This window comes from Microcaecilia unicolor, chromosome 10 (assembly GCF_901765095.1).
Source record: "Microcaecilia unicolor chromosome 10, aMicUni1.1, whole genome shotgun sequence".
Taxonomy (NCBI): domain Eukaryota; kingdom Metazoa; phylum Chordata; class Amphibia; order Gymnophiona; family Siphonopidae; genus Microcaecilia; species Microcaecilia unicolor.
Window position 1 is genome coordinate 172,731,045 of NC_044040.1, and position 18,210 is coordinate 172,749,254.

General features: G+C 47.5%; 1 protein-coding gene across 1 annotated transcript in view; it reads left to right on the forward strand.

Annotated features, from left to right (window-relative positions):
• Window positions 1–17,411, forward strand: part of LOC115478861 (vitamin K-dependent protein S-like) — a 50,403-nt gene extending 32,992 nt beyond the window's left edge. Inside the window, exons 6-8 of the mRNA XM_030216490.1 lie at window positions 2,229–2,383; window positions 13,354–13,576; window positions 17,147–17,411. Of these exons, the coding sequence (XP_030072350.1) occupies window positions 2,229–2,383; window positions 13,354–13,576; window positions 17,147–17,259 (491 nt within the window). The 3' untranslated portion in view covers window positions 17,260–17,411. The remainder of the gene's footprint in view (window positions 1–2,228; window positions 2,384–13,353; window positions 13,577–17,146) is intronic.
• Window positions 17,412–18,210: the final 799 nt, after the last annotated feature.

Here is an 18,210-nt window from a genome sequence, read left to right on the forward strand (position 1 = left end):
GCTTGGTTATAGGATTGCCCCTCCCAAATGGTTAATATATTCAGGTTGTGAAACTTTGAAGCGGGGTCCCAAGATATTTTATGCCAAACTGGCTTTGTTTTATTGTTCAACATCTTTCTCCCTCTCTGGACTCATCTGCTCCTTTTGTTTTTTTCTCTCTGGTGTCTTCCTTTTTATTTGTTTCAGCTCTCTTTTTCTTGTGCCTTCACCATTGGATATTTTAATACTTTTTCTTCTCTGTATGTTTCTACCCCTTTCTCCTGTCCAATTTTTCTATCCTGAGCTCCTTCCATTCCTCTTCCCATGAATTCTCATCCTCTTCCATTATTTTATTCACATTTTCTCCATCTTTTTCATGGGTTTACTTCTTCCTTTTCATTCTCTCTCCCTCCCAACACACTGTCACTTTCCCCTTCCAGTCCTGCATTTCTATCTTTTGTTCGACTCCCCTCCCTCCTCTCCCCTTCTGGTCCAGCCTCTCCACTCCCCCCTCTCCCACTACTTGTCTTTTCTTTACCTTCTTATTTTTCCTAGTAATATTGTAGTTCCTTTCAACTTTTCATGTTTTATTATGTACTGCTGTGCCATTGCCCACAAAAAGCAGTATATTTAAAAATAATATTATTATTATTAGCATTTGTATAGCGCTACCAGACGCACACTGCGCTGGACACCTGACACAGAAACAGTCCCTGCTGAATAGAGTTTACAATCTAAAAATACAGACAGACAAGATAATTAAGGGTGAGGGAATAACCCTAAACTCTTCCAGTCCAGCATCTCTGCTGTGTTCTCTTTTCAAAGTGCAAAAGGGGGGAGGGGAAGCTACTGGAGAGGAGAGAGGCGGGGAAGAAGATGCTGGATTAAAGTGGGCCTCTTACCCATGGGCCCCCTTTTAAGCTGAGCCCTAGGCAGATGCCCTTTTCGACAATAGATAAAAGTAGCCTTGCTTTTACCTACCCCACACATCAGCTCCCTTTTAGTCCAGTGAACATTCAGGAAGTGTGTTGCAAGGTAGTGGCTATGAAATGTCCGCACAAACCCCAGCAGGCTGAATGTCAGGGCAGCAGCACTGAAAGGGCAGCAGCTTCAGCGGCAGGAAGCACAAGGCCAAAAAGGCTTCCTCACAAGTAGCACCACTCTATTTCTTCAGAGCTGTGCTCCTTCCCTGCATCACAGCTGCAAGTGGTGCTTAGCATGATATTCACTTCTGGTGTCCTCCGGGAAAGAAGATTATTCAATATTGGGGGGGGGGGGGGGGGGGGGGGGACAGGGGAGAGAGAGGATGCTTCATGGTGGGGGGGAGACAGGGGATAGAGAAGCTATGGGGGGTTGTCAAAGAGATGAGTGAGAGGAGGATAGTGAATGCAGGGGGTAGAAATTTTATAATGGGAAATGGATGAAAGACAGAAGGAAATAGGAGGCAGTGGGGGGGAGGGGAATGAGAGTTAAGAGGTAAGAGAAGAAAATGGAAAGTTTAATAGGTGAAAATTAAAAAGGAGATGGGAGAACATGAGGATGACATCTGAGTGGAGAGAGGCAGAAAAGAAAGAAAGCAAGCAAGGAAACTACTAAAAGATTGATATTTCAGACAGATGTAGAGGGAATGGAAAAGACAGGAGGAGATAGAAAAAAATTAGAAATGGACAGCAGAAGTTGGAGAAGACAGGAAAGTAAAAGGGGGCACCAACGGGATTGAAAAATAAAATGCCCAGATAATAAAGGTAGGAAAAAATGTTTTATTTTGAATTTATTAACTGGAATATGTTAGCTTTTGTATAATAACTTCTATTGAGAAATGTCCTTGTTCTGATCTGCAGCTGTTTGGGGGAGGTAGGATTTTTGTAGCTGCAGAGCATTTTTAATTCATAAGAATTGCTCTACTGTGTCAGTCCAAAGATCTTTAAGGGTCATGGATGCCGTGCGTCACACGTGAGTGCACTGTCTGTGAGGTGTGTCCTGACTCAAAGGTTGAGAACCACTGTCCTAGTCCCTATACAGAAAACAGGAAGTTGCTTCAGAGTAGGCAGAACGTGCCGAAGAAGAGCCCCGATGCCGGCAGAAGGTTGATTAATCACTGGTGCCCAAGTACTACTGAGGGCTGCGGGAATGGGAGAGAACGGAGTTGGAAGGAAGAGATGCTGGACTTGGGAGGGGCGGGAGGAGGATAAACTTAATTATGCAGAATTACTTTGTATAATCCATATTTTACATGGGAACTTTTGCAGTTTTCTTAATAAATGAAGATGATCCAAAAGATGCTACCCCGTGGGGTTTGAGAGTAGAAGTCTCCTTTCGTCCTGTCTTGGCCACTGGAGTTCTGTTTGCTGTACAAGGACAGAATACCATGGCATTTTCATTTGCTATGGACAGCCATAAAAAGGTAAATGCTTCACAAATGTTGTTCGATTTAACAAAAATGGCAGTTCACAAAGCCATTAATTTAAATATTCATGGACAATTACATTTATTTATTTACTTACAAACGTATAAAAACTGCAATTGTAAATAACCTATTTTCCAGCACAACAAAAATATATTGTAGCTTCCCCTTGTGGGAATCTCTGGGTCTGGGGTTCACCTGACAGGAGTCCCCTTAGGCAGGTTTCATTGTTCCCTTATTTGACCTGGAAGTAGTCCCATTCAGGCAAGCTCCATTGGTCTCTGAAAGCTTGGTGCCTGGTACCTGCACTTTAAGAGGAAAGGTCTTGGTGGGATTTTTCTTCCCTCCCTTCTCCCCAGAAAAAAACAAGTGTGACTGAACAAGGCTGGCTGGCTGGCTGCATTTACAAATTGTATTAACTTACTCAACTATACCTTACAGCAAGTAGGAACAGTATACTTAACCAGAAGTATTAAACTCCTTGAAGCATAACCATTCAAATAATATCAAGAATCTCAACATATATAAACTGGAAGACAGGAAGGTGAGAGGGGATATGATAGAGATGTCTAAATACCTCTGTGGCGTTAATATACAGGAGGTAAGCCTTTTTCAAATGAAGGAAAACTCTGGAATGAGAGGGCATAGGATGAAGTTAAGAAGAAATAGGCTTAGGAAGAATCTAATAAAATACTATTTCACAGAAAGGGTGGTGGATGAGTGGAATGGCTTCCCATTGGAGGTCGTGGAGACAAAGACTATCAGAATTTAAGAAAGCGTGGGATAGGCTCGTGGGATCCCTTAGGAAAAGGAGGAGCTAGTGGTTTTTGAGGAAGGACAGACTGGATGGGTCATTTGGCCCTTATCTGCCATCATGATTCTATGTAAGAATCTCTTATCCATTCCTCTAAGCACCAGATAACCATTTGGACAGTGAAGTTAGTAACCCAATATAGTATTCCCTCTGCCCCCTTACTAGGTATCCTCACTAGTCTCCTTCCACTGTACCCCAAGTCTGCTACATAGGCAGAAATGCAACTGGAGTGGTGACTTCATGAAGTACCTGGTCAGTCTTTGATGTTTGGTCTTGTGTAACTTCACTGCTCTGCTCTCCGGTCCCACAGCTCTACTTTTGTGGTTAACTCTTACCTCTGGTTAGCTTTGCCTCTCCTAGGGCTGTGGCTTTACCACCAGGCAGGAATGCAACTGGATTGGTGGCTGCTGGAAGTCCCAGGTGAGTCTGTAGTGCTTGTCCTTATCTCTTGCTCTGCTGTTAGTTCTACTTCTGCTTAGCTTTGCCTTTGCTTGGGCTATGGCTCTACTGCTGGACTCTCCTCCCATGGGGTCATTGCTCTGCAAAATGTAGCCGGACCTTCCTATTTCAGAGATGGGTTTCCATTGCCATGGGTTGCATTCCTACTAGGTTCAGTGCTCAGTTACTTCAGCTTTTTATGAATTAAGCTCTCAGGAATTTCAGCTGTAGTTAACTTCTTCAGGCTGGAGAGACCTTCATAGCCAAAATTTCAGGAACCAACAGGAAAGTAGAAAAACAAGTATACAAAGTTGACTTTATCAATTGTATTCTATTCATTTTGAATCTGTAACCCAATTGTGCACTCCTATCTTTTTTTTTTTGCTTTGGTTGAGAGTCTGCGTTCCCTATGGAATACAGTCCTGCAGCCTTCTCACTTAATATACATTCTACTAAGTAGTATTCACTATTGGCTTAGACTGATATTATTACTTGAGTGTAAATAATAAATACATGGTATTTAGCATTGAAAGTCAGCAATTGTAAACTAGTTAAACATTTCATTATGATTTATTGTATGTCAAATAATAAACTACTTGAACTTGCATATCCTATCCTCTGCAAATCCCTCTAGTCTGAGTAAAGGCTTTTGCCTAGTTATCCACTGAGGAATCACATCATACTGCAGAAGTTTTGAAACTCCTATTTTGTGACCTTGGCCCTCCTGTTTATCTGCGGTATATTCCAGCAAAATAATCCCTTCCTTTATCTTTGGGGAAGGGGGCTGTCACTTTTATCCAGTGAACTGGTGGATTCAATTTAGAAGCTAAGTAGAGATTGAAATCCTTTAGTCCCCAAGATATAACAAGTTTCTAAATGTTCACTAGTTGAATTACAGGGCTAAAACCCTAGTTCTCAATGATTCTGTAGATTCAGAATTTCTTCTTATTTTAACACTTTCACTCTAAAAAGCTCAATCTACACAATCATAATGGACTTGGAAACAAATAGGAAATTATGAAAAAATCGGTACAAATCAAATGCAGTCAGGCATGAAATTTTCAGGTATTGAGGCTTTATCAGTCAAGCACACTGAGCCATACATAGTTTTTTTTTCTGGCAAATTACAATCTATTCTTCCATTTATATATTTACTAGTAAAAAAGGCCCGTTTCTGACACATATGAAACGGGCGCTAGCAAGGTTTTCCTTGGAGGGTGTATGTTTGAGAGAGTGTGAGAGAGAGTGAATGTGTGTGTGTGTGTGTGAGAGAGAGAGAGAGAGAGTGTGAGTCTGGGTGCGAGTGTGTCTGTGAGAATGAGTGTGTGCAAGTGTGTATGTGAGACACTGTGAGAGAGAGAGTGTGTTTCACACAGATAGTGTGTGCGAGAGAGAGAGAGAGTGTGTATGAGACACAGACTCTCTGTGAGACTGAGTGTATAAGACCAAAAGAGTTTGTGAGTGACTGTGTGACACATAGAGAGTGAATGTGATACAGTGTGAGACACAGAGTGTGTGAGAGACAGTGTGTGAGAGTAAGAGAAAGAAAGAAAGAAAGACATTGACTGTGAGAGAGAGAGTGTGTGTGTGACAGAGATACCTCCCCCCCTCTGTGGTGCCAGCCTCCCCTCCCTCCCTCTCTCTGGTGTCATCCCCCCCCCCCCCCCTCTCTCTCTCTGGTGTCTGAGCGTTACTGTGCAAGATGCTGAGCTCTGGCTTTGCTTCAAGGAACTGACCAATCCTATTTAATAGAATGCACCTCCAACATTCTGAAGCCGAGAAACCTTGTGTGGTTGGTCACTTCTGCTTGTGAGGAACCCGGAAGTACGTGATGTCAATTCAGGAGATGGATACAGAGAGCAGGAATGCCTCAGCCATGCAGTCAGCTTCAGAATGTTGGAGGTGCATTTTATTATATAGGAGGATGATCTGAAAAAGCGAATGCTACATACCTGTAGAAGGTATTCTCCGAGAACAGCAGACTGATTGTTCTCACTGATGGGTGACGTCCACGGCAGCCCCTCCAATCGGAAACTTCACTAGCAAAGGCCTTTGCTAGTCCTCGCGCGCCCATGCGCACCGCGCATGCGCGGCCGTCTTCCCGCCTGAACCGGCTCGTGTTCGTCAGTCCCATATGTAGCAAGACAAAACAAGGGAAGACACAACTCCAAAGGGGAGGCGGGCGGGTTTGTGAGAACAATCAGCCTGCTGTCCTCGGAGAATACCTTCTACAGGTATGTAGCATTCGCTTTCTCCAAGGACAAGCAGGCTGCTTGTTCTCACTGATGGGGTATCCCTAGCCCCCAGGCTCACTCAAAACAACAAACATGGTCAATTGGGCCTCGCAACGGCGAGGACATAACTGAGATTGACCTAACAATTAAACAGCTAACTGAGTGTAGCCTGGAACAGAATAAACATGGGCCTAGGGGATTCTAAACCCCGAACAGATTCTGAAGCACTGACTGCCCGAACTGACTGTTGCGTCGGGTATCCTGCTGCAGGCAGTAATGAGATGTGAATGTGTGGACAGATGACCACGTCGCAGCTTTGCAGATCTCTTCAATAGTGGCTGACTTCAAGTGGGCCACTGACGCAGCCATGGCTCTGACATTGTGAGCCGTGACATGACCCTCAAGAGCCAGCCCAGCCTGGGCGTAAGTGAAGGAAATGCAATCTGCTAGCCAATTGGATATGGTGCATTTCCCCACAGCCACTCCCCTCCTGTTGGGAACAAAAGAAACAAACAATTGGGCGGGACTGTCTGTTGGGCTGTGTCCGCTCCAGATAGAAGGCCAATGCTCTTTTGCAGTCCAACGTGTGCAGCTCACGTTCAGCAGGGCAGGAATGAGGACGGGCCCAAAGAGGCAAAGTCTACGCTTTCAACATCCAGGCCGTGAGAGCCAGAGACCGAGGCTGGGATGCAGAAGCGCCCCTTCGTCCTGTGTGATGAGGGTCGGAAAACACTCCAATCTCCACGGTTCTTCGGAGGACAACTCCAGAAGAAGAGGGAACCAGATCTGATGCGGCCAAAAAGGAGCAATCAGAATCATGGTGCCCCGGTCTTGCTTGAGTTTCAACAAAGTCTTCCCCACCAGAGGTATGGGAGGATAAGCATACAGCAGACCTTCCCCCCAGTCCAGGAGGAAGGCATCCGATGCCAGTCGACCGTGGGCCTGAAGTCTGGAACAGAACTGAGGGACCTTGTGGTTGGCTCGAGATGCGAAGAGATCTACCAAGGGGGTGCCCCACACTTGGAAGATCTGGCGCACCACTCTGGAGTTGAGCGACCACTCGTGAGGTTGCATAATCCTGCTCAACCTGTCGGCCAGACTGTTGTTTACGCCTACCAGATATGTGGCTTGGAGCACCATGCCATGATGGCGAGCCCAGAGCCACATGCTGACGGCTTCCTGACACAGGGGGCGAGATCCGGTGCACCCCTGCTTGTTGATGTAATACATGGCAACCTGGTTGTCTGTCTGAATTTGGATAATTTGGTGGGACAGCCGATCTCTGAAAGCCTTCAGAGCGTTCCAGACCACTCGTAACTCCAGAAGATTGATCTGCAGATCGCGTTCCTGGAGGGACTAGCTTCCCTGGGTGTGAAGCCCATCGACATGAGCTCCCCACCCCAGGAGAGACGCATCCGTAGTCAGCACTTTTTGTGGCTGAGGAATTTGGAAAGGACGTCCCAGAGTCAAATTGGACCAAATTTTCCACCAATACAGGGATTTGAGAAAACTCGTGGACAGGTGGATCACGTCTTCTAGATCCCCAGCAGCTTGAAACCACTGGGAAGCTAGGGTCCATTGAGCAGATCGCATGTGAAGGCGGGCCATGGGAGTCACATGAACTGTGGAGGCCATGTGGCCCAGCAATCTCAACATCTGCCGAGCTGTGATCTGCTGGGACGCTCACACCCGCGAGATGAGGGACAACAAGTTGTTGGCTCTCGTCTCTGGGAGATAGGCCCAAGCCGTCCGAGAATCCAGCAGAGCTCCTATGAATTCGAGTCTCTGTACTGGGAGAAGGTGGGACTTTGGATAATTTATCACAAACCCCAGTAGCTCCTGGAGGCGAATAGTCATCTGCATGGACTGTAGAGCTCCTGCCTCGGATGTGTTCTTCACCAGCCAATCGTCGAGATAGGGGAACACGTGTACTCCCAGCCTGCGAAGCTCCGCTGCTACTACAGCCAAGCACTTCGTGAACACTCTGGGCGCAGAGGCGAGCCCAAAGGGTAGCACACAGTACTGGAAGTGACGTGTGCCCAGCTGAAATCGGAGATACTGTCTGTGAGCTGGCAGTATCGGGATGTGCATGTAGGCGTCCTTTAAGTCCAGAGAGCATAGCCAATCGTTTTCCTGAATCATGGGAAGAAGGGTGCCCAGGGAAAGCATCCTGAACTTTTCCTTGACCAGATATTTGTTCAGGGCCCTTAGGTCTAGGATGGGACGCATCCCCCCTGTTTTCATTTCCACAAGGAAGTACCTGGAATAGAATCCCAGCCCTTCTTGCCCGGATGGCACGGGCTCAACCGCATTGGCGCTGAGAAGGGCGGAGAGTTCCTCTGCAAGTACCTGCTTGTGCTGGAAGCTGTAAGACTGAGCTCCCGGTGGACAATTTGGAGGTTTGGAGGTCAAATTGAGGGTGTATCCTTGCCGGACTATTTGAAGAACCCACTGATCGGAGGTTATGAGAGGCCACCTTTGGTGAAAAACTTTCAACCTCCCTCCGACCGGCAGATCGCCCGGCACTGACACGTTGATGTCGGCTATGCTCTGCTGGAGCCAGTCAAAAGCTCGCCCCTTGCTTTTGCTGGGGAGCCGAGGGGCCTTGCTGAGGCGCACGCTGCTGACGAGAGCGAGTGCGCTGGGGCTTAGCCTGGGCCGCAGGCTGTCGAGAAGGAGGATTGTACCTACGCTTACCAGAAGAGTAGGGAACAGTCTTCCTTCCCCCATAAAAATGTTTACCTGTGGAGGTAGAAGCTGAAGGCTGGCGGCGGGAGAACTTGTCGAAAGCGGTATCCCGCTGGTGGAGCTGCTCTACCACCTGTTCGACCTTCTCTCCAAAAATATTGTCCGCACGGCAAGGCGAGTCCGCAATCCGCTGCTGGATCCTATTCTCCTGGTCGGAGGCACGCAGCCATGAGAGTCTGCGCATCACCACACCTTGAGCAGCGGCCCTGGACGCAACATCAAAGGTATCATATACCCCTCTGGCCATAAATTTTCTGCACGCCTTCAGCTGCCTGACCACCTCCTGAAAAGGCTTGGCTTGCTCAGGAGGGAGCTTGTCCACCAAGCCCGCCAACTGCCGCACATTGTTCCGCATGTGTATGCTCGTGTAGAGCTGGTAAGACTGAATTTTGGCCACGAGCATAGAGGAATGGTAGGCCTTCCTCCCAAAGGAGTCTAAGGTTCTAGAGTCTTTGCCCGGGGGCGCCGAAGCATGCTCTCTAGAACTCTTAGCCTTCTTTAGGGCCAAATCCACAACTCCAGAGTCATGAGGCAACTGAGTGCGCATCAGCTCTGGGTCCCCATGGATCCGGTACTGGGACTCGATCTTCTTGGGAATGTGGGGATTACTTAGAGGCTTGGTCCAGTTCGCCAGCAATGTCTTTTTTAGGACATGATGCATGGGTACTGTGGACGCTTCCTTAGGTGGAGAAGGATAGTCCAGGAGCTCAAACATTTCAGCCCTGGGCTCGTCCTCCACAACCACCGGGAAGGGGATGGCCGTAGACATCTCCTGGACAAAGGCCGCAAAAGACAGACTCTCGGGAGGAGAAAGCTGCCTTTCAGGGGAGGGAGTGGGATCAGAAGGAAGGCCATCAGACTCCTCGTCAGAGAAATACCTGATGTCCTCCTCCTCCTCCCACGAGGCCTCACCATCGGTATCAGACACAAGTTCATGAACCTGTGTGTGAAGCCGTGCCCGGCTTGACTCCGTGGAAACACGGCCACGGTGTGAGCGTCGAGAGGTAGACTCCCTCGCCAGCATCGGCGAAGCTCCCTCCGCCGATGTCATCGGGGAGCCTTCCTGGGAGGCGACCGCAGTCGGTACCGCAAGCGGCACCGATGTCGGAGACCTCACCCCGGGCAAGGGGCCAGCCGGCGCCTCACTCGACGGTACCGGTGGCGCAAGCACCCCCAGTACCGGAGGGGAAGGGCGCAACAGCTCTCCCAGGATCTCTGGGAGAACGGCCCGGAGACTCTCGTGCAGGGCGGCTGTGGAGAAAGACATGGAAGCCGATGCAGGCGTCGGAGTCAGAGTCTGTTCCGGGCGTGGAGGCTGTTCCGGGCTGTCCAAGGTGGAGCGCATCGACACCTCCTGAACAGAGGGTGAGCGGTCCTCCCGGTGCCGATGCCTACTGGGTGCCGACTCCCTCGGCGACCCAGAGCTCTCGGTACCGACGCGGGAAGGAGACCGGTGTCGATGCTTCTTTGACTTTTTCAAACGAAGCATGTCACCGGAACTTCCCGGTACTGACGAGGAGGACGTAGAATCCAACCGTCGCTTCCTCGGGGCCGAGGCCGAAGAAGATCAGTCTCAGGGGGGCTGTACTGCAGGAGCCCTCAGGGTAGGGGGAGACCCACCCGAAGGCTCACCGCCACCAGCAGGGGAATGGACAGCCCTCACCTGCACTCCAGTCGAAGCACCACCGTCCGACGACATCAGCACTAGTGGAGGTCCCGGTACCGCCGACGCAGCCTTCCGATGTCTCGGTACCGACGATGCAGAGGGTCGATGCCTCGATGCAATCGATACAGTCGCCGCCGAGGTCGGAGGTCTTGACGCTGTCGACGTCGATGCATTCGATACTCCCGGTGCTGTTGCCGACAAAGAGCCCGAGAACAACACGTTCCACTGGGCCAATCTCGCTACCTGAGTCCTTTTTTGTAAAAGGGCGCAAAGACTACAGGCCTGCGGGCGGTGCCCAGCCCCCAGACACTGAAGACACGACGCGTGCCTATCAGTGAGCGAGATTACCCGGGCGCACTGGGTGCACTTCTGGAAGCCGCTGGGAGACTTTGATGACATGGGCGGAAAAATCACGCCGGTGAAATCAAAACTCGTAATTGCGGTAAGGCACCAAAAAGAGGGGGAGAAAAAACTTGACCAGAGGCCTCAAAAGTGCCTACCCCGAAAACGAAAGAAAACTTAACGGGGCAAAAAACTGGAAATACGGGAAGGGGAAAAAGACCAAAAGGCCTTTCTCCGAAATGCCTTTTTTTTTTTTAAGAAGCGAAAAGTCAAAAAGACGCGCGAGGGTCAACTTAAGGGGCGCGAATGGCGCAAACACGACCGTACCGAGCGCGGACAAAAGAAGACTGACGAACACGAGCCGGTTCGGGCGGGAAGACGGCCGCGCGTGCGCGGTGCGCATGGGCGCGCGAGGACTACCAAAGGCCTTTGCTAGTGAAGTTTCCGATTGGAGGAGCTGCCGTGGACGTTACCCATCAGTGAGAACAAGCAGCCTACTTGTCCTCGGAGAATACAGAGTTTAAAATTGCTGTTTCTACCAGGTAGAATAATTTTTAAAGCTGTTCTAGTGATATTTAATGTAGATTTCATGATATTCATATGTACAGATGGGAAGGTTTCAAATAAATTAAAATTTTGTGCATTAAGAAACCAAACACAAAACCCTTTTGTCCTTTACCCCTAGTAAAAAAGGCCCTTTTCTGACACAAATGAAACGGGCGCTAGCAAGGTTTTCCTTGGAGTGTGTATGTTTGGGTAAGTATGTGTGAGATTGACTGTGTGTGAGAGAGAGTGAATGTGTGTGTGTGTGTGTTTCTTTTTTTTTTGTGTTTGTTGCTTGTGTGGAAGGTTGGTTTTTCCTTTTTTGTGTGTGTTGGGGGGGGGGGGGGGGGGTAGCTCCTGTAAGCACTTGGGAACCTGCCTGCCAAGTCGTTAATATGCCTGTGTTCTGGTGAGCTGTGTTTGCAAATTTGAACTGCATGTGTATTTGTCAGCATTCCTTGTTCTGTGGAAGGCTGCGTTTTGATGTGTTTTTTTGGGGGGGAGGGGTGGGGTGGGGGGGGGGGGTGGGGAGGAAGTTCCTTTAAGCACTTGGGTACCTGCCTGTGAAGTCGTTAATGTGTGTTGTGGATAGCTGTGTTTGCTTGTGGTTGGGGGGGAGTGTCTTTTGAAGGTCCTGTAAGCACTTGGGAACCTGCCTGCTTGCTGTTTTTATCTCCATTTGTATTTGTCTGGTTTTCTGGTTGTGTGGAAGTCTGCGTTTAGATTTTGGGTGGGTTAGTGGGGGCGAAGGGGTGCAGACGTTGAGTCAGTGGTTAGTTTTGTGTGGGTGGTCGTTTGTTAGTGTGGCTGCACATACCTGGAGCAGGAGCATGGGCATTCAAATAGTTTTGTCCTTCCAGCGACGTTCCTCGTTTCTCTGTGCTGCACAGAAAGTGACTCGTTGTGCTGCTGAGTCTCCTTGGAAGAAAAAAAACAACATCTGTGTGGTTGGTTTTGAGTGTATGGGAATGACGGCTGTGTTGGGGAGTGGAAACAGAGATTAACCAATGGGCTTCCTTGCTCGTGTGTAGTAATCGTCGTGCACCATGGCCGGAGTCGGAGAGGAGAGGGAGGGCGGTGGAACGGTGAGCGAGCGGCTGCGGGAGGGTGGGTGAGGGGGACTGTGGGTGGGGGAACGGGGTCCAGCGCCGATTTTGGTTGGTTTTGAGTGTATGGGAATGACGGCTGCATTGGGCAGTGGAAACAGAGATTACCAAATGACAATCCGATTTGTTGAGTGTCATTGCTCCACCCTCAACGTCATCACGTTGTGACGCAGGGGCGGGGCAGACACTCATGCGATCTAGCAACTACAAATTTAGAACGTTGGAGGTGCCTTTTATATAGAGAGATGATATTTGTACCCCGCATTATCCCAAACACGTTTGAGTTCAATGTAGCTTACATCAAACTTTTAAAGCAAATTACAATAAGAGAACTATAATGACAATTTAAAAAAATAGGTAAAAACATCCAAGCAGTAGGATGATTCATTTTGAAATAACAACAGTGGTGAGGAATTCATTAAATAAGAATGCTTTCAACAATAACAAGTAGTCAATAACATACCTGAGTGACTTTGATAGGGAATTCCATTTCCTAGTAGCTTGGTATGTGAAGTTTGCATCATGAATAGATCTGTAATGAAAATGTTTACAATATGGAAAATGGAGGAGAAGATAGCCTCTTGACATAGGATGAGCATTACATAAAGGTAATCCTAACAAGTATTAATACCCAGGTAAAAGACCAAATAAAATTTGATAAACAAGTACGCATAGTTTAAAGGTAACTCTTACATTTATTGGAAGCCAATGCAGTTTAATTAAGAGGAGCTGACTTGGTGATCGAGGGGCTTTAATATGAGACAAGCCTCTGTATTCTGAGCTGGTTGACGTTTGTTGATAAGAGAGACTTTTAGGACTGAGTAAACAGCATTACAGTAATTAAATTTGGATACCACTAAAGAGCGAAAAAAGCAAGTTTGAAAAGACTGAGTTCTTTCTTTTCTGTCTCTACAGAGAATTAAAAACATTAGAAATTGCAACAGAAACCTGAGGTTCAAATGATAGGTATTGGTCGATAGTTATTCCCAAGATTTTCATGGTGGTAGAAAAAGGGTAGGGCACATTATCAATAGTGAAGTTTTTTTGTATCTCAATATAAAATCTATATCCATTTTCAGGCTTTCACAATCACTTTGTTTGATAAACAATTTTCCAAGCATTTTCCTGATGACTTCTGTGTGGGCAACTGGCAGTCTGCAAAGCTGAAGTTACTGAATTCTCATCTTACACTGAACACACCAACAATAAAAGCAACTTGGAACATTCATCTTAATGACTTCAAGGCATTGAAAAGTGTCTGGAACAAATCTACCACAACCTTTTATATTGGGGGAATTCCAGGTGACTTCACTATTACTCAATTTGTGCATCTTCAGAGTCCTTAGTTTAATTTGGAGAACGTTTTTATATTGTAGAAAATCAGATCAGGAAATGTGTAAATTTTAAAGCTGAAAGGGTGATAATACCAGAACATTTCTTACTCTGCTCCTATAAAAATTGCTTATTGAGCAATAAAGGTTGAGTCTCAAACCAAAATGGGCGTTTCATGGGCGTTCTGAAATTTACGCATGTAGTTATAGAATATGACCCAGTGCACATAAATCTATGTGCCGGGATTTACGCCACATTTCCGTTGGTGTAAATGGATGCGCATAGTTTTAGGCGCTGAGATATCAACTAAGCGTGTTCTATAATCGGCACCTAAATCTAGGCACAGACTATAGAATACGCTTAGTTAGCACTGAGTTTTAGCTCTGAACGTTTAGGCACCATATATAGAATCTAGTCCTTCCTAAGTGCTTCTTTGATGGCTGCAAATTTTAACAAGGCACCTGTAACAGCAAATGCTGGAAATGCCCCTGATAGTTGCCATGTTAAAATTGCAGCTATAGGAAGAAAGTAGAGCAGGACAATGGCAAATCCACAAGAAGCCAAAAGGGGGATCCAAAACAAGGAAGTTTATTGATCAAGCACTACAACTGAACAGACCTGACTCAGAGCTGTATTTTGGCAAAGGTCACCTGCTTCAGGGTTCACAGAATCTTAAGAAGTGCTGTCAAATTGTTCAATGCTGTACTGTCAGAACAGCTCTATGTATAACTAGCCGTTAAGCCCGTTAAAACGGGCACGTATTGGAATGTTTTTTTTTCCCAAGGCCCCCCTCCCGTTGCAGCTGCAAGGCCCCCTGCCATCCTCCTTCCCTGCCAGCTCCAAGGCCCCCTCTGTCCCTCCCTCCCAGCTCCAAGGCTCCAGACCTCCCCCCTTCCCAGCTGCAAGACCCTCCCCCCCAGCTCCCAAGGCCCCCTTCCCTCCCAGTTCCAAGGCCCCCTGCTCTCCCTCACAACTGTAAGGGCCCCATTCCCTCACAACTGTAAGGGCCCCCCTGCCCTCCCTCCCAGTTCCAAGGCCCCGTGCCCCCCCCCCCCCGTGCCTTCTTCCCAGCCAGCTGGAAGGCCCCCTTCAGGTCCAGCCCTCCCAGCTCCAAGGCCCCCCCTCCTTCTGAGACCTCCCATGTAGCCGCCCCCACCCCGGAGTCGCCCCCGCCCCCCTTTCACCCGGCCCGGGCCCTCTCTTCGTTATTCAACTTACAGCAGCGCCAAAACAGCAGCAAGCAGCAGCTCCCGTTGGCCTTCCTTCACTGCCTGTGCCTCGCCCTCGTGTGACGTCACGTCGGCGAGGGCGGGGCACAGGCAGGGAAGGAAGGCCGACGGGAGCTGAAGCTGAGCTGCTTGCTGCTGTTTCGGCGCTGTTGTAAGTTGAATAACGAAGAGAGGGCCCGGGCCGGGTGAAGGGGGGGTGGTGGCGACTCCGGGGGGGGGGGGGGGAGCGGTAGCGGCGTCAGCGGTTCCCTCCCTCCCCTTCCGTGCAGTTTCCCTCTCTGTCCCGCCCCCTCCCCCCGTCATCACGTCTTGACGCAGGGGCGGGACAGAGAGGGAAGTCTCCACTGCGCATTTGCAGGTGAGTCGGTCACTTGCCATTTATAGGTTTGATTCCAAAACTTATCCACTTCAAAGCTGAAGAAAAGTTACTTTACTGAAGATACCAAGGCTTCAAAATGTGGGAAAATACAGATAAGTTTTGGAAATATACAGATTTTTATTTAATAATTTGTAATGTACTGATTTGGAATATGTCTGTTTTTTAAAATTGAAATCTGGTACCTTTATATTTTACACATCACTGTTCTCTTTCTCTGCATGCAACATCTAGCTTCTTGGGGGTTCAGTTTAATTTTTGTCTATGTATTTCTATTATTAGTTTGTGGTTACTTATATACTTGGTGAAGGTCTATCTGTGTTCTGTCTCTGTGAAACAGAACAGGTATTCTGTTAGCATTGAATGTCTATGTAGAATCGATCTGTACTAATCTGGCTTGTTTAGTTTTCTAGTAGGTATATTGATGTTCTAATGGCCATTGCAATATTTACTATGCTGCCTTTTCTTAGGCCTTTGTTGTGCGAGTCCTGGAACAGTGGCATACCAAGGTGGGGCGGTCCACCCCGGGTGCACGCCGCTGGGGGGTTACTTCCTGTTCCGGGGCAGAGGGAGCTGCAGCGAATGAGCGGTTAGCGAACTTGGAGCAGGCGCGTGCCGCAGCACCCCCCCCCAGCGGCGTGCACCCGGGGGGGTCATTTCGCCGGAGGGGGGTGTCATTTACCGGGGGGGGGGGGGGGCGCTGCACCCGGGGGGGGGGGCGCATCGGCGATCCGCCCCGGGTGCCATCAAGGCCAGGAACGCCACTGTCCTGGAAGTTAGTGCAGTCTTACCATGTCATAACACCACTATCTATAGGACCTGAGTGACATTTGTAGTGTTTCGTTTTACTTAAATGCCTGGGATTGGATTCTGGATTTGAATTTAGATCACACGTGTCTCAATAGTATCTCAGAGTGAGTTTTACATTCTGGTACAGTAGGTGTTTTCCTGTCCCTGGAGGGCTTACAATCTAACCCCCCTGTTTACTAAGCCGCTCGGCAGTGCCAACACAGCCCATTCAAAGTGAATGGGCTGTGTCGGCATTAGCGCAAGACAGCCGCTAGCATGGCAAGTTTATACCTGAGACAATGAAGGGTTTACGTGACTGTGCAATATCTCAAAAAGTGGAAGTAGGGTTTTAACCCTTTTGCTCTCCTGGTTCTCAGCCTGCTGCTCTAACAATTAGGTTCAGCTAATATCTACAATACATATTCCAAACGTGTTTGGTAACTCAATAGTAAATTAAAGGCCAGCAGATCTGAAGACTGCTAGCCATCTGGCAACATAAAAAAAAACTGATAGATAATATACTTGTTGTTTCAATTATCTACAAGACGTCTTTTACAGTAAGATAGTGACTGCGGAGGTAGGGTTGACTGGGAGCCAAGTATTAAAATATTTGTATTTGCAGTGCTCTGGAAGTACAACTCTGTTTAATATGCTGTATTATTTTAGAGACCATTATGATTTTTCAGTGGACGTGGAGGGGTGTGGGGTAGAAGTAGCTGGTGCATCTGCACCACACACACAGCGAAGGACTCCTTACCTGCTGTGTTTTAAAGTGCTCCCGTTATCCCTCTACTGCTGACTTAGGTATTGCCCTCACCACACTACAAATTAGAACTTGCCTTGCTTTAGGCCCCCTCCGCCCCACACCTACCTTATCCTTCCTAACTGTTGAGTCACCAGCTGATTATGTATCCCAGTCCTGAGTTCCACCTACTCTCTGATCTTCACCCCTAATTTAACATTGTAAAGGATCTGGACAACTGCCCCATCCGCTCCACCCCAGTACCTTAATCCACCATCTAGTCTGTTCCACTAGAGTACTTATATTAGGGGTCCCTTTGTTTTTTCAAGTAATAAGAATTTGATGAGGAACCTGTTCAAATCTTTCTAAATACTAACTTATTCTTTTTACCCATTCCACTACAGGATCATCTTATTTTACTGGGTGCCTGGAAATATTTTTACAAGGAAAACGAGTTGATCTGGACCTGGCAATGAACAAACACGGGCACATCAGAACTCACAGCTGCCCTATATAGTGAAAGAGAGGTCCTCTATGCATCGCTCTGCTTTCTGAAATTCATCACAAACCCTGTATGGCTTGTGTTAACTCTGTTGACTTATCCAAGTACATTTTCTCCAGTCCTGTATGTACTGTGGACTATAGATTAAATAAAATCTATATTAGTGATTTGGGGAAAAAAAGTCATTTGTCAAAGCACCAAAACATGCCAAAATGTGTATTCTGAGCAAGAAAATTGAGCCAGGGCCTAGTCTTCTGCTGCAATCTTGTCACAGTATATTCAAATACCAAGCATGAGAGATTCGAAATGTTACTGTTTAGAGACCAGCAGGCTTCTGTAATAAAATTTTTAAAAAAATGAGTTTAATAGAAATGTTCAAGAAGTTTTTTTTACTCCTTGGACTAACAAATGGTCTAGGTCTAGTAGAGCACAACTAGAATTTGCTTCGAAGAGAGCAAACCTGTGTGTCACTAATCATTCCTTGAATGCAGCCACATTCGGTTAATACAGGGGTTCTCAACCCAGTCCTGGGGACACACCTAGCCAATCAGATTTTAAGGATATCCACAATGAAAATGCATGAGATAAATTTGCATACCCTACTTCCATTCTATGCAAATCAATGTCGTACAATGTTCATTGTGGGTCTCCTGAAAACCTGGCCGGCTAGGTGTGTCCTGAGGACTGGGTTGAGAACCCCTGAGTTACTACTACTACTACTATTTATCATTTCTATAGCGCTACAAGGCATATGCAGTGCTGTACACCATACACAAAAAGACAGTCCCTGCTCAAAGAGCTTACAATCTAGATAAGACATGTAAACAGACAGAACAATTAAGTGTAAGGGAATAAATAGGTGAGGTTAAAGAACAGTGCAAGTGAGCAGAGGTTAGGAATCAAAAGCAGTGGTAAAGAGTGGTTTTAAGTTTGGACTTGAAACGGCCAAAAGACGGGGCTAGACGC